At 35.7% G+C, this 25610-nt stretch overlaps 2 protein-coding genes and 1 pseudogene across 2 annotated transcripts; 2 read left to right on the forward strand and 1 right to left on the reverse strand.

Moving 5' to 3' along the window:
* The first annotated feature begins 2998 nt into the window (after nt 1-2998).
* LOC100157159 (olfactory receptor 6C2-like) lies at nt 2999-5584 on the forward strand. Its single transcript, XM_001928730.4, has one exon. It carries the CDS (start codon nt 3853-3855, stop codon nt 4789-4791), a length of 939 nt encoding a protein of 312 aa, XP_001928765.4. The 5' UTR covers nt 2999-3852; the 3' UTR covers nt 4792-5584.
* Nucleotides 5585-15154: 9570 nt separating this feature from the next.
* LOC100151915 lies at nt 15155-16763 on the forward strand (annotated as a pseudogene).
* Nucleotides 16764-16987: 224 nt separating this feature from the next.
* LOC110258862 (olfactory receptor 6C68-like) lies at nt 16988-25044 on the reverse strand. Its single transcript, XM_021082101.1, has 4 exons — nt 24517-25044; nt 20761-20853; nt 19540-19621; nt 16988-17130 (listed from the first exon to the last, which is right to left on the reverse strand). The coding sequence occupies exons 1-4, from the start codon at nt 25042-25044 to the stop codon at nt 16988-16990; spliced, it is 846 nt and encodes a 281-aa protein (XP_020937760.1).
* Between the last annotated feature and the right edge of the window lie 566 nt (nt 25045-25610).

A 25610-nucleotide genomic window follows, 5' to 3' on the forward strand; every position in this document is an offset into this window, starting at 1 on the left:
AGATGTCCAATGTGAGTCTCACTGGGTTAAAATCAAGGCGTTCCTTTTTGGAAGTTCTAGGGTGGGGAATATTTTTCCTTGACTCTTCGGCTTCAAGAGACTGCCCAAATTTTTTAACTTATGGACACCTTCTTCTAACTTCAAAGTCAGCAACATCATGTCTCTCTATAAACGTTCCTATGATCAAATATCTCTGTTCTCTTATGCCTTCCTCTTTCACTTAAGGACCCTCGTTATTGCTTTGGGCCCACCTACATAATCCAGGATAATTTCCCTATCTTACAGGCAGACAATTAACAACCATAATTTCATCTATAAACTTACTTTTTAATATGTAAGTTAATATATTAATAATTTTGGGATTCATACAAAAACATCTTTGGAGGTTGGAGGAGATTATCGGCCTACCACATATTCCTTGATGGGTTACTAGCTACTACACTTGGTTTCATTATTTTTGTATTTGATTTAGGATTTATAGTATATATCTTCAATTTACCACCGTCTACCTTCAAGTGTCATATAACCATCTATGCAGTAGAATCCTTACAGCATAATGCCAACAGAATGGCGATTACATTTTTGAACTTGTTCATAGAATGTGTGTTTTAAAAAAATTATTGAAAATATATATTGAAAAATATTAAAAATGAGTATACCATTCTGCAGTTATTTATATTTTCCCTTCTTAATTATCTGTATTTTTACCTTTCAAGTAAATATAATAAAAATAATAAAGAAGAAAAAAAGGTCTTTTGTGATAATTTAGCTGCTATAAATGATACAAAAACAAAGAGAAGTCTATCCGGTTCCTTATCAACAGACTTTCACTCTTTTAATGTGTGTCTGATGTTATTTTTGAATTCGTGTCTCTAAGGAAATGTCCCCACTGTTGCTTCTTTCAGGCGTCTTGCTGAGTGGCTTACCCAAGGGATTCATTAGTGATTCCTTACCCTAAGACGCTAAGAAATCATGTTTATATACTTAGTTTCAGTTTTGTCAGCAAAGCTCTTTTCCCAGAAAAGGCAATCTTATTGGTATAAAATTAGAGCAATGAGAATTATCATTTCTTCAACCAAAAACAGTTCATCATTATTTAAAAGCCTCTGAATAGTGTTTTACTTAACATTTTTCTCTTTATCTTTTTAACCTTCGGGGCTACTGTGGGTGATGAATCAGCTGACACTAGTATTGGCACTTGGAAAAGTAAGTATGATGCTTATAATTTCCCTCACTTTTCCCTTTGAGAAATCTAGACGACAGTTTCTCCTGAGCAACAAATTGTATCTGTTTTCACCAATATTGTAATGAAAAAGCTCCTTAAATGATTGTACTTATTTAATTGTACTTAAACAATCAAAAGCTTTATTGATTGGCAAGTTTTCATCAAGGGTGCATGATATTTGTGTAGATAGTTCACCAAAACATTATGATTTCATTAGATTGATAGATACGGATATAGATAGATATATAAAAGCATATGACAAGAATTGCTTTATTTAATGACCCACAAACATTTTTAGAATGAGAATAATTTCTGAAAGCCAATAACTCAACAGTCACATTTCGGGGTCTGTTGTTTTCCCAAAAGTCTCCTTTTAATAGGTTTTAAGTAAGAGAATAAAAGAAAAGGAAAAGAAAAGTTTGTTGGATATTGCCCAGATCACTCAGAGTTGAGAACATTTTCACATGATGCTCTAGGAACGTCTAGGTTGAGGATAGGATGATGGAGAGTATGGGTGGCTTGCAGACCTAGTGCCATCAAGTACATCACAAGAGTAGGCTGGTGAGCCTAACAGCTCCGCAGAAAACTATGGCCCTAGGTCGGTCCTCTCTCCCTAACAGGACAGCAGTTTTAACTGTGGGAACTGTATACAAAGTGGGAACTGACAGAGCTCAATATCGATACAAAGACAGTGTTTTAAAGAAACTAATTGAAACCATTCACATAACAAACTAAATGGGGAAATTTTCTTTAAACTCTCAATTTAAGAAAACTATGGCCACTGGAAATTTTTGATTAGCTGCTATTATAAATATTTAGTAATAACTTACTATGATGGAACAGTCTGGTCCAAAACCCCATTGTATGAGGCCCTTACGCTTTTGTTTTGTTAGTCTCTTACAGAAGAATGCATTGATAAAGTATAATTGGAAACAACAAAGAGAAAACTCCAAGGAAAACTTTTTTATCTGCAGAAGGTAGGAGGAGAAAAAATTCTGTACTGGTCTATTTTATGAGAAAGTTTTACACACAGACATAATAAGAAATATTTCATGGGTGATGTCAGAGCCACTAACAAGTCCTACTCCAAACCAAGTGTCAATACACTTTAAAACTTTGTTTCAGTAAAACACAGTAGTGATTTTCATTAGGCAAAAAATCAAGCATTCATATAGTGGACCAGATGTATAATATTAATAAAAACATTATGGATGTCACTTGGGTAACATTGTTCAAATGCTTTAAAATTAGGAATATCCTTGTCCTGGAAATTCCACTGACATAATTATGATAAATGTGAAGTATTTATACAAAAGAAAGAAATTTGAGCATTCTTTAACACCATATACGAAAATAAACTCAAAAGAGATTAAAGACCTAAGTTCAAGACTGGATACTATACAAATATTTTTTTTTGTCTTTTTGCCATTTCTTGGGCCACTCCCGCGGCATATGGAGGTTCCCAGGCCAGGGGTCGAATCGGAGCTGTAGCCACCGGCCTATACCAGAGCCACAGCAACGCGGGATCTGAGCTGCGTCTGCAAACTACACCACAGCTCATGGCAACACAGGATCCTTAACCCACTGAGCAAGGCCAGGGATCAAACCTGCAACCTCATGGTTCCTAGTCGGATTTGTCAACCACTGTGCCACGACAGGAACTCCCAAATAATTTTAGATTGACAGTTTTTTTGTTATTCTTTTCAGCATGATAAGGATGTTATTCTGTTGACCTCATTTTGGTGAGTTTGCTTTTTAGTCCATTTCCAGCTTTCTGGATTCCAGGAGGATTTTCCTCTGCCTTGATAAACTGTCCCAGTTTTGGAACAGGCTATCCCATATCCTGTGTAGATGTGCCATATTTTGGAAGGGTTTTTCTCAGTTCTCTGTCCCATTCCTTATCCTGCATTTGAAATGTATTCTGAGGACTTTTTATTTATATTTCAGACAATATCTGTTCCCCCTCTGAAACTTTGATATAATACCTCTAGTGTGAATTTGTGGGAAGGGGTAAGTGAATATTCCCTCTGGGGAAACTTGAAATTTTGTCTACACAAAAGCCCTTATGCAGCCACTATAAGTGTATTAACATTCTGGCTGGTTCCTTTGTTCTCTTACCTATGGCAAATCCCTTCATTTTTAAGAACTCTGCTATAGATGCAGATAGTTTAGGGTCATTCCTCTCCCAGGAAGTGAGTAAGACTTTATAGTTTATTTCATGTAGATGTCTTTGGATCCTCAGCTCTCTGAGAGGATTGTTTTTTTATGGTGCACCCACAACATAGGGACTGAATCCAAGCCACAACTGTGACCTAGGTCACAGCTGCAGCAATGCTGGATTCTTTAACCCTTGCATCAGGCCAGAGATCAAACCCATGCCTCCACCTCAACCCAAACCGCTGCAGTCTGATTCTTGACCCACTGCACCTCATTGGGAACTCCTGAGAGGATTTTTTTAACCATGATTTTATTACTAATCTGTTCTGTCTTGGTCATAGAGGAGGAATCAACAGTGTGACTCTACAGCCTGACAAGGGAGAGTATTGCCCCTCTTGCCTTTGATACTCCTTTATGCATTTGAAATCTTGCTGAATTTTTCTTGAAAGCAATAAAGACATTGGAGATCAATGATGAGAAACCAAACAATAACAGCCTTCATTCTCCTTGGACTGACAGATGACCCTCAACTTCAGATTCCAATTTTTATGTTTCTGTTTCTCACTTACATGTTGAGTGTAACTGGGAATCTGGCCATCATATCCCTCACTTTAGTGGACTCTCACCTGAAAACCCCCATGTACTTCTTCCTACAGAATTTTGCCTTTTTAGAAATTTCATTTACATCTGCTTGTATCCCTAGGTATTTGTACAACATAGCCACAGGGGACCGGTCAATTACTTATAATATTTGTGTTATTCAAGTGTTTTTTATTGATGCACTTGGAGTGACCGAATTTTATCTCTTGGCCACCATGTCCTATGACCGCTACGTGGCCATCTGCAAACCCCTGCATTATGTGGCCATCATGAACAGCAGAGTGTGCAGAAGGCTTGTCCTCTGTTGCTGGACAGCTGGAATGCTGATCATACTCCCACCACTTATCATGATAGTAAACCTCGAATTCTGTGACTCTAATGTAATTGATTACTTTTTCTGTGATGCATCTCCTATCTTAAAGATTTCATGCTCAGACACTTGGCTTTTGGAGCAGATGGTGATAGCCTGTGCTGTGCTGGCCTTCATCACAACACTTTTGTGTGTTGTTCTGTCCTATGTATACATTCTCAAGACCATTCTAAGGTTCCCCTCTGCTCAGCAAAGGAAAAGGGCCTTTTCTACCTGTTCTTCTCACATGATTGTGGTTTCCATCACCTATGGCAGCTGCATTTTCATCTACATCAAGCCTTCAGCAAAGGAATCCGTGGCTATTAATAAGGCTGTGACATTGCTCATGACCTCCATCGCCCCCATGCTGAACCCTTTCATCTACACTCTGAGAAATAAACAAGTGAGACGAGCCTTCAGGGACTCATTCAAAAGAATCACATTCCCCTCAAAGAAGTAAAAGAATGCTGAAATCTAGGAATGAAGTTTTCAAAAGATGGAGGTTCCTAAATATAAATTCACTAAGACAAAATTATCCTGTCTTTCTCATCTGTGCTCTAATCTAGGCTAATTTCCTCAAAACATCCTTTAGACTTCAGACCAATATCAGTTTATTCTTTATTCTTCTTATAAACGAGCTAACCACTTTATCAAAAAATAACTATATGTTCATAGTAAATTTATTAATTACTTTACCTTCTTTCCAACTTAACCAAAACTACAAAATTTCTAAATGGTGAAAAACAAACATGATGCAAAACAAAACAAAAATTACTGCCTAACTTATGAGAAATGTGTTCAAAACGAATTAACATTACTACAAGAAAGTTGTATTCTGAATCTAAAAAAGAAAAAAATAAAGACTCAGCACCACTACCTCAGCCATGCATACATGAAATTTTAGACACAGTTGGATGGAACTAAGCTCTATCATAATCCTGGCCAATAAGTTTTGATGATTGAGGATGGCCAAATACACAACAGCATTAAAATAGGCAGAGGACATGTCCTTCCAGAAGGTTTGGGAATTTTCTCTAGGCCTATCCAGATCTATTTTCAATCCTTTTCCATTGTTTTCTACGCTCCAGGAGACTTACCTCACACAGATGCATACTCATATATTAAAATCAGATATAAAAATCAATATTTTGCTATAGGGATTGAATATAAAATAATAATTAATGAATGGATTTTGGAGAGCCTCTATAGTGAGTCCAAATTATTTACTGTGTAATTGTGTTTTATCAAGGACCAAGCTACCAGCCATGGCAGGAAACAGTTAGTGAGCTCTAAGATTTCACCTTCAAAATAGGTAAGAAGGTAGAACAGTAAAAAAAAAAAAAAAAAAAAAATTATTATTGATGGCATCACAATACACTGTCAATTAAACCAATCCAGAACATGGACAAAATTTTTAAATAAATTTGGAAAAATGCAATGGAGATACAGAATCTATAAATTATTATATTGTGATACAGTTAAACTGATCTATAAGAAATTTATCCTTAAAAGCTGTAAAAATGATAGAAAGTCCACCAGTATAGTTACAATATTGATCACAAAATTAAAGAATACATTTTATGTGTTCCTGCTCAAGGTTACCTGTCATTATTTATCACCAACGGATTTTGACATTTTCTGTTCTAACAAAATCACTGATTTTCTCATAAAGATTGGACCAAAATCAGAAGTCAAATTTGAGGAACCATATTCACAACATTTATTCTGCTAGTACTAACAGATGATCCACAACTGCCTTTACTTTTTCTCATTACCTACTTGTTGACTGTAACTGGGGACCTGGCTAAAATCCTACTTACATTAGTGGATTCTCACCATAAACACCAATGTACTTTTTGCTACATAGTTTTTCCTTCTAAGAGATCTTATTCACATCAGCTTGTACTCCTAGATACTTGTATAACCTACTGTGCTTGTACCATCCAAGCATTGTTTATTAAACGCTTGGTGGTAACTGAATTTTTCCCTCTGGCCACCATGTCCTGTGGTCACTACGTTGCCATCTACAAACCCCTGAACTACACCACCACATGAGCACCAGGCTGCAGAAGACTCATGTTTTGTTCTTGGATGGCTGCCTTGTTAATCATACTTACACCATTTAGCTTGAGCCAAAATCTGGAATTCAGTGGCTCTAATGTCATTTATAGCCTTTTCTGTGATGGCTCTCCCTTTCTGAACACTCTCATGCTCAGACACATGGGTAATTGAGCAGATGGTTATAGTTTGTGATGTGCTGACCTTCATTACAACATTTCTTTTTGTAGTTCTCTCCTACATATGCATAATCAAGACTATTATAAGATTTCTGTCGCCTCAGCAAAGAAGAAAAGCCTTTCCTATCTATTATTCCCTTGTGATTGTGGTTTCTATCACCTACGGCAGCTGTATCTTCATCCACAGCACACTTTCAGCAAAGGAATCAGTTGCTATTAATAAGGTTGTAATTGAACTAACTACTTTTATTGCTCCTCTGTTGACCCCCTTCATTTACACCTTGAGAAACCAGCAAGAAAAACAAGCTTTCAATGACCCAATCAAAAGAATCACCTTCTCCAAGAAGAAAAGGAATGCCAAAATTGATGATTCAAGTTTTCATACATTAGCATCTCAAAGCAGGTATCATTAAGTTACTAAAATTATTTGTTCTTTCCTAATCTGAAATCCATTCAAATTAAATTTCTAAGACTGGAAACCATAAACCTCCTAAAAGAAAACAAAGGCAAAACAGTCTTTGACTTAAATCCTAGCAATATTCTTTTTTGCATCCATCTTTTAAAGCAAAGGAAGGAAAAGCAAAATAAACAAATGAGATCTAATTAGACTTAAAAGTGTTATACATCAAAGAAAACCATCAACAAAACAAAAATACAACCTACTTGGGAGAAAATATTTGTAAGGACATGACTGATATGGTGTTAATATCCAAAATATATAAACAGCTCACAAAGTCGAACATCAAAAAATAACCCAATTAAAAAAAATGTGCAGAAGACCTGAATAGACATTTTCCTAGGAAGACATACAGATGGCCAACAGGCAAATGAAAAGATGATCACCATCATTAATTATCAGAGCTGAAAATCAAACCACAATGATATATCACTTCACATCTGTCAGAATGGCTATCATCAAAAAGACTACTCCAGGAGTTCTCGTCGTGGCTCAGTGGTTAATGAATCCAACTAGGAACCATGAGGTTGTGGGTTCGATCCCTGGCCTCGCTCAGTGGGTCAAAGACCTGGGGTTTCCATGAGCTGTGGTGCAGGTCACAGACGCGGCTTGGATCCCACGTTGCTGTGGCTCTGGCGTGGGCCGTTGGCTACAGCTTCGATGAGATCCCTAGCCTGGGAACTTCCATAAGCCGTGGGAGTGGCCCTAGAAAAAGCAAAAAGACAAAAAGACAAAAAAAAAAAAAAAAAAAAAGACCACTCCAGATAAAACCATAATTCAAGAAGATACATGCACCCCTGTGTTCAGAGCAACACTATTTACAATAGCCAAGCCATGGAAACAACCTAAATAAATGTCCATCGACAGAGGAAAATTTACCCGAAAGGCAACCAAAACAGCAATTCATGAAATTACATAGAGATCACGCAGACTTCAACTATAATGCTGAAATTATTTAAACCACAAGTTTCCTAAATGAAAACAGTAAAAGTTTTGCTCAAAAGGTATAAGAAGTTGTAAAGAAAAAAAGAGAAAACTGGTAATTGAGTTTTAGGGATGAATGTGATTATTGATTATGCAAAAAGCATAGAGAAACCCGAAGCAAGTATTGAATCTTCAATCCCCCTCTTCCTTGCTATAAAATAGCAGCCTCCTTCTACTTGGAATATATATGAAAGTCCTCACCTGAGGCAAGTGCATTGGAAGATAATACTTAGTTTCCTTAAAATCTGCCCTCACTTCAAGCCATGGCTTTTATAACAATACCTAGAACCAGGTCTCAACTTGGCCTTTCTAGGAAAGCAGTTTTCGTTTTACAGAAGGGAAATAATTATTCACCAAAAAAGCTAACATGTACTGCAGGAGTCAAGATAACATATTTAAGAATGGATCGTGAAGGTGCTAGAGTTGAGTGAGGGTTAAGCAAAATGCTGAATAAGGGAGAAAGTATTGATATATCTTAGCATCCTGGCAAAAACACCCAGAGCAAGGATTGCTATATCCTCAGTCCTTGAAGTTTGGACACACCGGAGCTTGCAGGAAATGAACTACAACAGCTTTACATCATGTTTTAAAATGGTGCAAAAAGTCTCAAAGACTTAGGAATGCTAGACTGGCTTTACTAACTAAAACCAGAGAACACACCAGCTGTGAGAAGCCAAAGGAAATTCCCTTCACAAAGCAAGTAAGTAGTGTTCTGGTAGAGACAACACCAGCATCTCTGGGAACTCAGTAGTGACTGTTCTTTGCAGACCAAGGATTTGGGTAAGAGAGCCTGTTCTTTACGAATGGCAAGATTCAGAGTGCCAGAGACCAGCCAACAACATTTAACTGTCAAGAGCAAAGTGGACTCCATCTTCCTAATTTTGTTTACCAAGGAATGGTAATCCAGGGTCATTGTCTTGCAGGTGTCCATGGCAACATCTAATAGCATAAGACTGACATGGGCAGAAAAGAAGGTATTTTTGATCTATATAATCAAGAAGGTTCAAGAAAGCTGAGGGAGGCCATCTCAATGGAAATTCAGTCTCTAACTCAATTTCATACCTGAGCCAGTTTCCAACTACCAAATCTATCATGTCTTCTTGAGGAAGGATGCTGCAAAGCCACAGAAAATATAGACAAATTTATCAGTCCTTCCCCAAAGAGGTGTGATCACTTAGCAGAGTAATTTTAGACCTAAAAAAAAGGGACTCCCAAATTCTTTCAAGTTCTGTTGAAATTGACTTTTCAGTTCTATTGGAACTGATTCTAACACCACAGAAAACAAATGTCCCTATAGCTTGTGTGTTTGGAGGCCAAGTGATGAAATCTTGTCTAATCATTTTGCAGTGGATCCAAAGGATTTACAGTTCCACCTAGTAATTACTTCTGTGGTTGCTGCGTATCTAAAAATCAAAATGGACACATTAGTAACTACCAGAATAATTACTTGATCTACACATACAAGTCCATGCATGCAAATATACAATTATATCAAATCAAAAGTTTAGTTAAAATAGAAATAAATTGAGAGTTTCTTGGTGGTGCAGCAGCTTAGGGATCTTGTGTTGTCAATGCTGTGACTCAGGTCACTGCTGTAGCAGGCATTCCATCCTTGGCCTGGAGACCTCTGAATTTCATATATATACATGTAATTGTGGGTTGGGAGGGATGTCTGGCCCTAAGGACATTCTGAGAAAAAGACAAATGAAAGCATGAATGGAAAACAAAAATAAAATTTCCAGCGGTTGCAAAGACATTCTTTAAAGTTATTGCAGCTTCAACTACAATTAAATTTGCAACCTGGAGTTCCTGTTGTGGTTCAGCAAGTTAAGAACCCGACTGGTATCCATGATGATGGGGTTTGATTCCTGGCCTCATTCATTGGGTTAAGGATCCTGCATTGCTGCAAGCTGTGGTGTAGGTCGTGGATGCAACTCAGATCTGGCATTACTCTGGCTATGGTGTAGGCTGGCTATGGTGTATGACTCCTAGCCTGGGAATAATCATATGCCACAGGAGTGGCTCTGAAAAGCAAGTAATAATAATAATAATAATAATAACATTAGTAGTAGTAATAATAATAATAATGATAAGAATAAAATAAATTTGCAACTTAACCAGGTACCTTATGCCAAGGTAAGGGAACTCTTTGCAAAGACTGGGACTCTGAGACATGAAACAAATGTTTAGATAGACACGGATGAAGCTTGAAACAAGCAATGAATACATGATATTTCTTCCACAGAAGGAGATATTTCAGTCATAGCCCACATCCAAAAACAGGTAGGAGTATCACTCAGCTGCATTTAGAAGAAAACACAAATAGCTATTGTTTCAACACATTAGAAATTAGTTTTTCATCTCATGGAGAAGTCTGAAGGTAGGCTAACAGTCATTTGGAATCCAGAGTCCTCTTACATTTCTTATCTTCCATTAGCCTCTGTTTCACAGTCCTAAGTTACCCCATGGTCCTAGGTGGTTGCCAGAGGTCTAGACATTGTGTCCACATTGCAGTAAACAAGGAGAAATGGAAAAGGGGAAAAAAGCACATCCCAGTTCTGACCTCATCTTAAAAGCCTTTTCAGAAATACACTTGATACATCAGCTCTTATATCATTGGCCATAATCTTAGTCATATGATCATACAAACTGTAAGGGGGCTGGGTAGTATTATATCTGGGTACTTTACACCCTTAGTAAAATTGGGGTTCAGTTGCTATAAATATGGAAAATACTGGGCAGGAAAAGCTAACTTTGTCACAGCAGCTCATCAAGATATTCTTCATAATTTTATACGAAAGGTAAAAAGGCATCTCTTTTTCCCCACCCATTTCATCTGCCATGGAAACTTTTCAATCACTCTCTGCCAAAAGTGGGATAACAGAGAGATGTGATGTGACTTGGCTAGTCACTGGAAGAAACCTCAGTAGAGGAGCACCTAGTGGACTGAGGAAGAGGGCAGTGGACTGAGGAAGAGGGCAGGACTTCCTTCTTTGTCATGATTGAAATACATTTGAAATCATGACAAAGAAGAAAGTCCTGCCATTGGTGACAATGTGAATTGACCTTGAGGGCATTATGGTAAGTGAAATGAGTCAGAAAAAGACAAATACCTTATGATATCACATATACATGGAATCTGAAAATGCCAAATTCATGGAAAAGGAGAATAGAATGGTAGCAAGGGAGATGGAAGAAATAAACTGAAGAAATAACTGAAATTTTGCATTATCAGTTAGACAAATTTCAGTTATCAAACAAATAAGTTCTGAGGATCTCAGGATAGTTCCTATAATTAATAATAGTGTATAATACTAAAAGTTACTAAAAGAATAACATCTTAAATGATCCCACCACCAAAAAAGAGTGGTAATTATGTGACGTGATGGATGTGTTAGCTAATGCTAAGGTTATAACCATTTTGCAATTTATAAATGTATCAAATAAATATGTTGTACAACTTAAACTTACATGATTTTATGTGTCAATTATATCTCAATAAAGCTGGAAAAAATAAAACCTGAGAAAGAACAAAGCAACTCACTACCACCTCCTGCCACCCTCCTGCCCTCCCCTTGGATATCAAAATTTGTTCAGAAAAAAAGATTAAAATATCTTTCAATTTGATTTTCTGAAATGTAGCAAATACTGATATTTGAAAGAAAATCTCTTTCTTTTTTATGATTGAGTGATATTCCATTGTATATGTATACCACATATCCTTTATTCATCTCTTGATAGACACTTAGGTTGCCTCCAGGTCTTGGCTATTGTAAATAATGCTGCTATGAACATTGGGGTGCCTGTGTCTTTTCAAATTAATGCTTTCCTTTTCCTCAGACAAATACCAAGAAGTGGAATTGCTGGATTGTATGATAATTCTAATTTTAGTTTATTGAGGCATCTCCGTGCTGTTTTCCATAATGGCTACACCACTTCACATTCCCAGCAACAGTGTACTAGGGTTCCCTTTTCTCCATATCCTCACCAAGGTTTATCTGTGGTCTTTTGGATTATGGCTCTTCCTATAGATGCAAAGTGATTCTCATTGTGGAAGGACCTGGATGGTTTTATGCTGAGTGAAATAGGTCAGGCAGAGAAAGGCAATACTATATATTGTCGCTTGTATGTGAAATCTATAAAATGAAACAAATGAATGACTATAACAAAAGAGAAACAGACTTACAGATATAGAAGACAAACTAGCGGTTATCAGTGGTGAGAGGGAATGGGGGAGGGGCAGGATAGGGATATCCAGCCCTTGCCAGCTCTATTAAGGTATGTCAGTGGGATTATGCTGCATTTCTTTTCCACTTTAGGAGTTTTCTATTTCTTTCAAATATAGCAAGTCCATGGATGGAACATCCTTTCTTCTAATAGTTTTCACATACTTGAGAGAAATACCTGAAAGTTATGAATGTCTTACTGTCATTTCTCGAGCCACTGGAAGTGCCCTATGCTACTTTAAACTCCTTGATATAATTCTCACATCATCATTTAGGCTTATTTTCTTTCAGTAACATTTCTTTGGGGTCTTAAGCACTGGTCTCCTTGGGTTGGGTCTTATATACTGAGGCAACTGATCCCCAAATTAATTAGCTTGGCGAAGACCACAATTCATGATAAATCAGTAACTTGTCAACCTTCTCACCAAGGACTTTTGAAGGGAAAAATTTTGTTCAATATGGCAAATTTAATGGAATTTTATACCCTTACACTGAAATATTAAAGTTAATCTTTGAACAGTAACGTGAATGTGATCCTGACCCACCGTTTGCTCTTCATCACTGTTTTACAGATTTTTAATAACCTCAATTCTCTGTAAGTATACTGACCTTTCACATTCTATTACAGCATGCTGTACAAGTCAGTTTTATTACACATAATCCATGTCTTCTGTTCATAAACCCCAGGGGAAAGTTTTCCTTTGTGCTGTTTTTCTTCTTTTTTCTTTTCTCAATGAGTCCCTTAAGTATGCAATTAAAAAAGCAATAAAAGAAAGCTTACTTTTCACAGTGCAAAATCAACTATGAAATATCTCCCTACTTGGAGGATATGCTAACACTCCATCAGATAGCCCTGAATTTTTTTCTACTTCCATTTCCAAATGCAAAGAATATAAGAATGTATTGTATCAATAAAGCCTATGATGCCATTTGGATATATTCACAGTAAATGCTAGATAACTTATCTTACCTGAGATAGAACAAAATAAAGAAGTTTCTATGGCCCAAGTCTAGAATGTTGGCCTAAGTTCAAACTTACATAAAGAGTGAGGTGGGAGGTGAAAATTTTAGAGAAGCACAGAGCACAATCCACATTTTTGCATTGAAGTGAAACTTAAAAGTAATTTCTCATTCCATTTCTTCCTGATATACTGTCTAGATTTGAGTACACTCAAAATTCATTACTAGCATTTTTTTTCTCCCTTTCACATCCTAGAAGAAAATACAGGAACTAAGGTAAGTGCTTTGGAGTTTGGATCTTCTATTTTTAATTGTAAATTAAGGTAATTTTGTGGAAATCAAAGGCAGATATTTATAAGCAGCTTGATTTTTTTTTCTGGTTAATGGTTTTACATCTTTTTTTGTATAAATGTATAAAATGCATAAAGGGTTCCTATTCATGAAATACATCTAAATCTGTTCATTGCTTTTTCTGATTGATTGTTTACATTTAACATAGAATGGATACATTGAAAAAAATAGAAGACTAATAAAATCTCTCAAAAGACAGAAAGCTTCTCTTTGGTCATAACTTTGCCACATTTTAATTATCAATTTCTTTTCACCTGGTTATATCTTCCTAGAGATATATTTGCCATTCATTAATAAATAAATAGAAGTTATCAAGATTCTGGTTATGGAAGAATAGATGCAAGAAGGAATTCATTGCTTTCGTTTGGTGGCCAATAAACACAAAGCAGCTTTAGACACATACACTGTCTTTAATTATTCTAAGTCTTTTTAAATTTGATTCTGGAAATCACTGGGATATTCAGATAAACCCTCTGGACCAGGTCAAATTTTATTTTTTTAATCAAACTAGGAGAAAACTATTAAGGAAGCAATGTGTAATTGTCCTGAGCTGGCATAAATTTTGCCATGGGAAAAGGAAATAAAACAAAATGATATAAAAATTTTAGGTCTATGATAGGTTTCAGAAAACAACTGAAGAGTTGACCATATTGAGAAAAAGAGTCACCAGCAATTCAGTTTCACAGATAAAAAAAGATAATTCTAAAAAACAGAAAATGCTTTTTTTTTTTAACTTATTTGTGTTTTGGGTTTTTTTATGTTTCTTAGGAATCATGTTAATGGTGAACTCCATATGGAAGAAGCCAAAGTCAAATGCAATCTGGCTAACAAAACATTCTGAAAACAAAGAAAAGTCTTGATATAGGTCTTACAAATAATGCAGCTGATTTCAAAATTATGTTAAGGGAATTGAAAACTGCTATTGAAAATGTGGTTGCAAGACTATGTCTGTTTCCAAATGTATAGCAGGATTTCTCCCTTTTATTTATATTTATGTTCTATATTTTTATTTGTAAAATCTATTAACTATCATAATTGCATTCCTAAAAGTAAAACCTTGGTAAATAGATATCTTTCTTCATTTTGCAGAGAGAATTTTATCTTTATGTCAAGATTAGAAAAATTACCTATGAACTCTCTTAGATGCTGTGACTATGTTTTATGAATTTTAAGTCCAGTCTGCAATTTTCTGATTTGGCACCCACCTGAGATGGATTTTGAATTATGTTCTTGTCGTTGCCATTCTTGAAGCAGTAATATATATGGTAGTGAGTCTTAAACATATTGTGTGTCATTTGCCTTTATTAAAAAAAAAAAAAAAAAAAAAAAAAAACTGGAGTTCCCGTCATTGGTGCAGCAGAAATGAATTCGATTAGGAACCATGGGGTTGCAGGTTCAATCCCTAGCCTTATTCAGTGGGTTAAGGATCCGGCATTGCCATGAGCTGTGGTGTAGGTCGCAGATGCGGTTCGGATCTGGCATTGCTGTGGCTCTGGCATAGGCCGGCGGCAACAGCTCCAATTAGACCCCTAGCCTGGGAATCTCCATATGCTGCGGGTGCGACCCTAAAATGACAAAAGACAAAAAACAAAAAACAAAACAAAACAAAAAACCCTTATATGTCCCCTCCTCATCATCATTTCCATAGAACTTAAGGGCGTTCACAAACATTCTGAAATCTATCCATGTGCTCAAGGCCCAGATCTTACAGTCTGTATTTGGTATGATAAAGTTAAAAAAGAGCAAAGATGTAGAACATACAAGGCTTTAAGTTCAATTTTGAGCTAAATTAATAATGCAGTACTTCTCCATTTTGCTATGAACTTGAAAAGTTTGTAGAAATACAAATGCCTAGAACTCACCCACGGGATTCAAATGGATTATATCGGTTGTGTCATGGGTATTTATGTTTAAAGATTCACCAGCTTTCTGATAGAATGCTGGCACTTAGATATAATACCCCAAACAAAGTCTTTAATCTGAGCCTCAGTTTTCTTCTCCACAAGGTGGGGATGGTAATACTCTATTCAAAGAGAGTCTTTGGAGATATTAATAAGAAACTTCATGTACATCTCCAAACAGTTCCTAGCACATTGTCGGTGATCAACGAATGTTAGCTTCTCTCTTGTCTTTTTCGTTCTTTCTGATTGATTCTAATAGTTAATCCTGACCATTATTTTTTTTTAACTCTTTTTGTCTACTTTAGACCATAAGTGAGAAATGAGGAATCATTCAGTGCAGACAGAGTTTGTCCTTTTGGGTCTGACTGATGACCCTGTGTGGCAGATTGTAATTTTTCTCTCTCTATCTGTTACCTACATGTTGAGTGTGACTGGAAATTTAACCATCATTATTCTCACTCTGCTGGATTCCCACCTTAAGACACCAATGTACTTCTTCCTACGCAATTTCTCCTTTTTAGAAATCTCATTCACAACCTCTTGTATTCCAAGGTTCCTGAAGAGCCTTGTGACAAAGGATCGGACTATTTCCTACATGAGTTGTATGGCTCAGTTATTTTTCTATTTCTTTTTGGGAGTAACTGAATTTTACCTTCTGGCTGCCATGTCCTATGACCGTTATGCAGCTATATGTAAACCTCTACATTATACCACTATTATGAGCAGCAAAGTTTGCTACCAACTTGTACTCAGCTCCTGGGCAACTGGATTCCTGCTCATCTTTCCTCCAGTGATCTTGGCCCTCAAGTTGGAATTCTGTGATTCAAATGTCATTGATCATTTTATTTGTGACTCTTCTCCCATCCTACAGATCTCTTGTTCAGATACACATTTCCTAGAGCTCATGTCTTTTCTCCTGGCTGTGGTGACACTGATGGTCACATTGACATTAGTGATTCTCTCCTATGGCTCTATCATCAAGACAATTCTCAAATCCCTTCTGCTCAGCAGAGGACCAAAGCCTTTTCTACCTGTTCTTCCCACATGATTGTAGTTTCCATTTCTTATGGAAGCTGCATCTTCATGTACATAAAACCATCAGCAAATGACAGAGTGACTCTAAGCAAAGGGGTAGCTATGCTCCACACCTCCGTTGCCCCTCTATTGAATCCCTTCATTTATACCCTAAGGAACCAGCAAGTGAAACAGGCCTTTAAGGACATGGTCCAAAAATTTTTATTTGGTTCAAACAAATGAGAAAATTCTAAAAAGTATGAAGGAAAAAAATGAATTAAAATGTTCCCCCTTTAATCTTGTTTTAGAATGTCATCTTCTGCACATATTTTTAGATTTATTAGCATAATATAATCTAACATAAAATTATATAATAATAAAATTATCTTATATAATCTAAAATTTGTGTGATACAAATGTTTTCAATAAGGCTCTATATGAGCTTGTGTGTTAGATGCCATTTTAAAAATGCTTTAAGAGGTTTGATTTCCAAATCTAGACTCTGATCACAATTTTCCAAAGGATTCTACTGAACAGAAGCAGCCTCATTTCCATAGCTGTATAGTCCAAGCAGAAAGATGTACACAGAACTAAATGCATAGCACCTGAAATGATGACTTTTCATTGAAAAATCGTTGGGAACATCATTTGCGTTGCAATAGCTGTCACCTTATGAACAGACAGAACCAGGACAAAAAAAAATTTATTCTGGTTTTCTTCAATCTAACTTAGAGACCACAACAACAAGAGAACAAATCTAAATATAAAAGTTTATGAGACTTTGCTATGCAAATAGTTGGATACCTTTTTGGAACTTGGCATGTAAACAGAATGTTTGTATGCGGAATCATATTTTTAGGAAAAAAAATGACCATTTGACAGAAACCACAAAATCAATTATATAGTAAAAAAAAAGTTCAGTTATATTACACATAACATTATGCTCTGAAAATGTTTTGCATTTATTTTTAATGTGTTAGCAGATTGTACAAATTAAGAATTTGGAGATATAGTTTATAATAATTTAGTTTACGAAATACTTTTTTATTCAGTTAGACAATAAATTACAGTCCTTGTTTATGCGATAAGAAAAAAAGTAATCAAATTCTATATGACCACAAATGAAAATATTTTAATTAAAATTCTAAGTTTTTTAATTTATTAAACAGATATCATCTATAGATGCCTGTGAGTTGAATTACAATGTAAGAAATTACTTCATTGCCTTACTTCAAAGCCTAAAGTATGTTTTGCTTCTTCCACAGAATCTTCCCGGTTGAATAAAGCTATTTTCTCTATCTAAAACATTCCTATTTAGAATGTAACACTTATTTTCCCATATAATACTAAATTGCACTTTAATAGTCTAGTCTAGTTCGCTGAGCACATGGTGATGTTACTGGTAATGATCGCAATACAGGCTAAATCTCAGCAAGGTCAGTGAAGTCAGTAGAATTTTTTTTCTTTCTATTAACCAAGTTGATTTTAAAGTAAACTATTGCTATACCTTATAAAAAAAAAAAGTGTAAATACCTGAGTTAAAATTCCATAAGACAAACAGTGAGTTTTGCAACTCATTGAAGGAACAATCAAATGAATGCCAGAAGTCAAATTCCAAGTCTCTGACAGAGATAAGTTTTTGAATTTTCTCTAAAATCCAGCTGAGAACTGGCTTGCCATATATATACCAACTTACTTTTTCACCCTTATTATGTGTTATAATATAATCTTTCTCCTTTATATTTCTTTGGAATTTTGAATTGGTTTATAGGAGTATCTGAGAATAGGGAAAAAAATGTTTCCCAGATTTATTCAATTCAGTAAGTTGGAAAACTATTATGTGAAATTTAACAGATTTGGCTCTATTAATAGAACAAAAATGATGTACATATGATGATGAGTTTGAAAAAGTATTTCACACTATAACTCTATATTTTAGTCAATAATAAAGATAAGATGCAAAATATTTCTCAAGAATCTACAGATTTAACATATAAAATGCCTGTCAAAATTAAAGCTTTAAACTTGAAGGCTGTGGACAAAGAATGCCACCTGGCATTTAAGTAAACAAGAGATGTTGCAGTCATCAAGCCATCAGCCATTGCAGCCCTCCCATAGGATAAAAATGCATGTCAATGGAATAGGCTAAATAAGCCCAGATTCTTGCATCTTCCCACATATAGAAAACCACTAAAATCAGTAACTTGAGATGTCTGCTGTTGCAACTAGCAGTCATTTTTTGATTACTGAACAAAAAACTACATGTCTTTTTTTTCTATTTTCCAGCAAAAAAATACTGGCTCCTCCCTTACCTATTTGGACAGTTCCTTAGAGCTATCTGAGAGCCTGCATCCTGACTATAGTCCTTAGTAAGGCCACCAAATAAAGCATAAATCTCAACTTTTAGGTTGTGGCTTTTTTTTTTTTTCAGTCAACAGTGTTTTTCTAACTGGTTATTCTGAGAAAAAATAGCCAACATACTTAGCTAATGCCTAAAATTATTCCAAGATTGATTACTAAAATCATGAGACTAGAGAAAGATGCCTAGAATTGTCATGAGACTAGAATTGAAAGACGCTAGAGATTAAGACACAATTTGATTTTTAAAAATAGCTGTCCAAGGTCTCTGTTTAAAACTAGGAAGGTTAGGACAAATTCACATTTTGTAGCAAGTAAACCTGCATGTTGGACTGTCAACTAAACAGATATAGTAACAGTGAGGGCAGTGTTATTATGTAAGATACAAGGAAGTATGTATACTCTAGTATTGAGTCCAAGATCACCCTGTATTTGCAGTCAAACAGGTGCTGATTCTGCAAAGTAAAATGTGATATAGACACTATATATATATATAACTGAGCAGGAGACTCAGGGGATCCCTCCCCCATGTCCTCTGCCTGCCTCTGATTTGTAGAAAAGCTGTAATCTTCCAGGTATCCCCTGAGTCACAGAAGCCTGGCTCAGGAATTAATGATTGAAAGGATGTGAACATATAGTAATCCAATTCAAAGTTGGTCCAGGAAAAGTGGTAAGAATTTAAACAGGAAATCAGCCATATGGCAGTCACAAAATCTTTACCTCTTCCCTGAAGAATAAAAATGTTGTAATTAACGTAGAAACCAAAGGTGATGTGAACTTCGTTTGGATTTGATCCACACAACTAAGTGAACAAACAGAAACAGAAAACAAAGCATCTTTATGTAAACCAGGGAAATATGAAGACACTCTGAATAGGAGAGTCTATTACAATTTGTTGATAATATTGATATGTGGGACAATGGCTTGATGGTGGTGTGTAAAAGACAATTTTCTTTTCAGTTCGATACACTTACTGATAAACTTGTGAGTGAAATAAAATGAATGCTGTAAGGTAAAATGATACTCAAAAATAAAAGAGCAGAGCTTGATAGAGAACAATAATTTTAATAAATTAATCATTATGGAATCTAGACAATGGGTACCTGTCTGTTCATTACATCTGGTCTCCTGCTGTGAATGTTTAAAAATGACATTTGAAAATGGCTTAAAAATTTGGATGACTGAATAATTTTCTAGCAAATGTACCTGCTAGTCGAGACTGAGATAACATCACTGCTCACGGCTGGTGCCCTGTGAACAGGCACTGTCTTCTTCCCTCCATCTGCACTGATTCATCTCTAGGGCTGAGGCAGAAGTGTCTGGTTCCTAACATGGCAGGTAAATTTGGCCAGTTTAAGAAAACTCTCTCATCTTAACCATATTCTTCGATCTACATTAATCAAGAATGAAACAACTATTTAGACTTATTTGACTCCTGTGCCTAGTTCTCAATTTGTTCTGAACTCATACTGAGGAATGTGTGATTAAATAATACCAATCAACAGCCTTGTTATCCTTTAGAAAACTAATATGGATACGATGTACATGTTTGACTAAGCTGTGAGCACCGAGGATAAAGCAGGCTTGTGTGAAAAATGATTTTGCCCCTTTGGTTAAAGAAGTCAGAGGATTTCCCATTGTGGCTCAGTGGGTTAAGAATCCAACAAGTATCCATGAGAATATGTGTTCAATCCCTGGCCTCACTCAATGGGTTAAAGGATCCAGTGTTGCCATGATATGTAGTGCAGATCTCAGATGCGGCCTGCATCTGGTGTTGCTGTGGCTGTGGTGTTGGCCAGAAGCTGCCATTCTGATTTGTACACTAGCCTGGAAACTTCTATATGTTGCACGTGCAGCTCTAAGGGGGAAAAAAAATCAGAGAAGCTAAATATTTTAGAAATCTGAAATTAAACTACAGCCATAAGCACAAGGTTAGGATACCTGCCCACATGCTTTCTTTCTGGTTGAAATCTGGAATGCCACCGAATATTTTTGGTCAGAAGGGGCCTGAACTTGGAAGGCCACCCTCAAGCACTGTTAAGATTTTGAGAAATTCCTGGAGAGCTTTCTAGTGTCTTGATGGACTCACAGTAGACATCTGTGTCATAGGAGAACAGATGATTAGCACCAAAAAAAGTGCCTGAAGGCAGACTTTTCTCAGTGAGCTTGAAGGTCCAAATTACAAGGCCATTTTTATTTTTTTTCCTATTTTATTTTTTTACTTTATTTTTCACTTTCACTTGCTCTTTAATTCTGAGTATTGGTAATCTTATTTTTTTAATATAATCACAGTTTTATTGTATATTATTCAATTATAATTAATACCATTTATTATCATAGTATTAATAATATATGTGTATAAAGGCATTACATTTTAATTTTATCTTTGTAGTTGCTTTATAATATGCAGCTTGCTTAATTTTAGGACTAGATGGGTTTTTTGGTTTTGTTTTTGTTTTTTCAGGCCACACCTGTGGCAATTGGAAGTTCCCAGGCTAGGGGTCAAATCAGAGTGGCAGCTGCTGGCCTATGCCACAGCCACAGAAATGCAGGACTTGAGCCGCATCTGCAACCTAAGCTACAGCTTGCCATTAAACCTACTGAGCGAGGCCAGGATTAGAACCTACACCCTCGTGGATACTGGTCGGATTCTCAACCCGATGAGCCACAACAGGAACTGTGGTACAAGGAGGTATTTCTTGGGCTGTTCCTGGAAATACTCGTGATGTCTCTGGAGAAGCACATACATTTAGCTGAACAAACTTTTCCTTTCAAAATCAATAAAATGAATCTTGGATCCTACTTATGCTACTTGTTAGCAATAGTTCATTTTTCTAAACTTTTATTTCTCTACACTTTTTTAATGGACTTTTATGACTATAAATCACTTTTAGGGTAATTTTCAGGTTAATTATTATTATGACTTTTCATAACTTTTGACTTTTAATCTATTTCAACTTAAATTTAAGGAAATTTAAAAATAAACATTTTAACAGGACAGATACTATTCCCATGCCTTCCTTTCTTCTTTTGTTCACAGATTAATGTCATGCATTAACTTTTTTATTTTTGATCTTCATATAAAAATTCTCATTTGCATTATCAGAAGCATCAAACATCATATTTTTGTATGATTGGGTCACTTTGTTATACAGCAAAAAGTGACAGAACATTGTGAATCAGCTGTACTTTAATACAAAAAATTTAAAATTATCAAACTTCATGTCAAAAGATTATCTATTATATAACTAATATTTGTCTGAATGTCAAGCATAAAACATCCTAGAACTTGGCATATAAGATAGACTTCTCTAAGCTATTTACTATATTAAAGTAGAATAAGGATAAGTAAGCAACCATGAAATTAAGTGATATGAGAGCAGCAGATAAGCAATAACGTAAATGTGGATGAGTAGGACTAATCCAGGCTTTCTGGTAGTGTTGGTAGAGGATTAGTAACACAAGGACACCGAAGAGCCCCTGTGGCAATGCCATTTAAACCAGAGGACCCTGAGATTGGGTGTTTGAAATAAGTGGAAAATTCTTGCCTACCAGGGCCATGGTATGATCAGGAGGCTCAAGTAAGAGAGCAATGACAAAGGAAGTTTAAATATGCTGGCCTATAGAAGTTCAAGTTGGTGAAGAATTTAACAACTAATTAAGTGTCAATTTTTCTTTGAGCACTATCACTGGGTGAAAATTTGAAATGACTATAGTTTTCATTTTCAAGAAGGAAATCATTTCATATTTGCAAATGATAAAACCAACAAGGAATTAATTTCCAAAAGGTACAAAGAGCCTATACAGCTCAAAAAAAAAAAAAATTGAAAAAGAGGCAGAAGATCTAAATAGACTCTTCTCCAAAGAAGACACAGATGATCAACAGGCACATGAAAAGATGCTTAATATCACTAATTACTAGAGAAATAAAAATCAAAACTGGAATGAGGTGTTACCTCACACTAGTCAAAATGGCCATCATGAAAAAAAGTCTACAAAAAATAAATGTTACAGAGGGTATGGAGAAAAGGGAACCCTCCTACACACTTGGTGGGAATGCAAATTGGTATAGGCACTGTGGAAAACAGTACAGACATTCCTTAAAAAACTAAATATAGAGCTACCATATGAGCCAGCAATCCCACTTCTGGCCATATATATCAAAAATAGGAAAACTCTAATTCAAAAGGATATATGCAACCCAATATTCATTGCAGCACTATTCACAATAGCCAAGACATGGAAACAACCTAAATGTCCATTGACAGATGTATGGATAAAGAAGGTGTGATACACATATGTAATGGAATATTACTTATCCATAAAAAAGAATGAAAATATGCCATTTGCAGCAACATTGATGGACCTAGAGATTATCATACTAAGTGAAATAAATCAGACAAATATCATGAAATCACTTATATGTGGAATCTAAAAAAATGATACAAAAGAACTCATTTACAAAACAGAAATAGACTCACACACATAGAAAACAAACTTATGGTTACCAAAGTGGGAAAGGAGGGAGGGATAAATTAGTAATTTGGGATTAACAGATACACACTACTACATACAAAATAGATTAAAAAAATAAGTACCTACTGTATAGCACAGGGAACTATATTCAGTATGTTGTATTAACCTATAGTGGAAAAGAACTTGAAAAAGAATAGATATATCTGTACATATTATAACTGAATGACATACATGTACACCTGAAACATCATAAACCAAGTACCCTTCAATTTTTTTAAAAAAGAGAATGTCATTGATATTAGTATTTATACTGTAATATTTTTCTCCATCCCGTATATCTGATTTGCTGATTATTTATTTTAATACATATCCTGTTAATAATTTTTGAATAACTTTTGTATTGAATTGGATCCATTCAATAAATATGTAACTTGTGATTCTAAAGTTTCCTCAGTAGTAAATGCTGTTTTGAAATCCTAAATCTTTATACTTATTCCTAATTTTAAAATACGTTTTGGGATTTTTATAACTATTTTCCTTGTCACACTTAGTTTCTTTTTAATATTAAAAGTACTATTTCTTCTTAATATTATTTCTCTCTGTAAGGAAGGATAATTCACTAAGTTTTTTGGGTTTTTTGGTGGTTTTTTTTTTTGGAAAAATGATGTGCAATCATTTCAGCACTGATGAGGAAAAGTTGAGAGTGGGGTCATCCTTAGATTTCCTGAAACAACTGTTTTCTCTTTTGTATAAAGTTTATAATCCTGAAAGAGTTTGGTTTATAAGAAGAGAACAGGAGTGACCTGATCAAAATCAATATAGAACGGAAGACTAAATCTAGTTCAGAGAGAGACACGATAGGAGAGACACACAAGAAAATTTCTTAGGGATCCTGACTTCAACATTCCCCTAGTTCTTTGAGAGTGATATAATTCTTTGGACTAAGTCGTTAAAGGCTTGCTTCACTTGTTTGTTCCTCAGAGTATAAATAAATGGGTTTAACATGGGGGAAATGGAAGTAGTGAGTATCGTCACTCCCTTATTAATGGTCATTTCATCTTTTGCTGAAGGTTTGATGTAGACAAAGATGCAGCTGCCGTAGGTGATGGAAACCACAATAATGTGGGAAGAACAGGTAGAAAAGGCTTTTGTCCTTTGCTGGGCAGAGGGGAATCCTAGAATTGTTCTGATGATATACACGTAGGACAAAACCACACATACTAGAGTCAGGATAAAGATCAGCACAGTGCCAGCAAGAGTCATCTGTTCAATGAACCTTGTCTCTGAGCAGGCGATCTTCAGGAGTGGATTAACATCACAGACAAAGTGGTCAATGACATTAGAGTCACAGAATTCCAGGGCCAGTCCGAAGCTAAACGGTGGGGAGATGATCAACAAGGTGGCCATCCAACAGCAGAAGACAATCCTTTGGCAGACCCTCTGGTTCATGATGGTCACGTAATGCAGGGGTTTGCAGATGGCCACGTAGCGATCAAAAGACATGGCGGCCAAGAGAAAAAATTCTGTTACTGCAAACACGTCTGTGAAAAATAGTTGGCATGCACAAGCGTTATAGGTAATGGCCCTGTCACCTGTTGATATACTGTACAAGAATCTAGGAATGCAGGCAGAAGTGAAGGAGATTTCTAAGAAGGAAAAATTTTGGAGAAAAAAGTACATGGCAGTTTTGAGATGAGAATCCACTAATATGAGGAGGATGATGATCAGGTTGCCAGTTAGACTCAACATGTAGGTGAGAAGGAGAAATAGAAAAATCAAAATCTGCATGTGTGGGTCATCTGTCAATCCTAGGAGAATGAAACGGGTTAGTGACGTGTGGTTTCTCATTGCTGGGTCCTGAGTTCTGCCCAATCTGCATGTAAAACTGAAGAAGGTAAGACCTGAGAAGAGGGTGAGAAAAATGTTTTGAATGACTTTTGTTTAGGAAAGCCGGGCAATGTATTTTACATGCATTTTTTTATTTGATAGTTTAAAGTAATTGATGTTGTCAGTCAGCTCTGTTGATTTATCATTTGATAGGTTAGAAACTTGGTTTCCAAACATTTTTTGACCACAACATACAATACGATAGACATTTTATATGACAGTCCAGTGTACATGCACACACACACACACACACACACACACACACACACAAATATATTCTTACATGTGTCTGAAACCAAAATTTCAAGAAAATTGGACACTCTGCTCTGGGATGTTTTCTATACAATCCATAAAAATATTGAGTCACTATGCCATACACCTGAAACTAATATAATATTGTAAGTCAACTATATTTCAATTTAAAATTA

Source organism: Sus scrofa, unplaced genomic scaffold (assembly GCF_000003025.6).
Source record: "Sus scrofa isolate TJ Tabasco breed Duroc unplaced genomic scaffold, Sscrofa11.1 Contig524, whole genome shotgun sequence".
NCBI classification, from domain to species: Eukaryota; Metazoa; Chordata; class Mammalia; order Artiodactyla; family Suidae; genus Sus; species Sus scrofa.

Excerpts from the sequence above, each read along its gene's own strand:
- LOC100157159 (XM_001928730.4), top strand. The coding sequence starts at position 3,853 with ATGATGAGAAACCAAACAATAACAGCCTTCATTCTCCTTGGACTGACA.
- LOC110258862 (XM_021082101.1), bottom strand. The coding sequence starts at position 25,044 with ATGTTGAGTCTAACTGGCAACCTGATCATCATCCTCCTCATATTAGTG. Across the intron at positions 19,622-20,760 it reads GAAAGAAAGCATGTGGGCAG|TTGTGTGGATCAAATCCAAA; the intron begins GTATCCTAACCT and ends TTGTTCACTTAG. Across the intron at positions 17,131-19,539 it reads TTTTATTCTTCAGGGAAGAG|GTGACAGCTATTGCAACGCA; the intron begins GTAAAGATTTTG and ends TCTGTTCATAAG.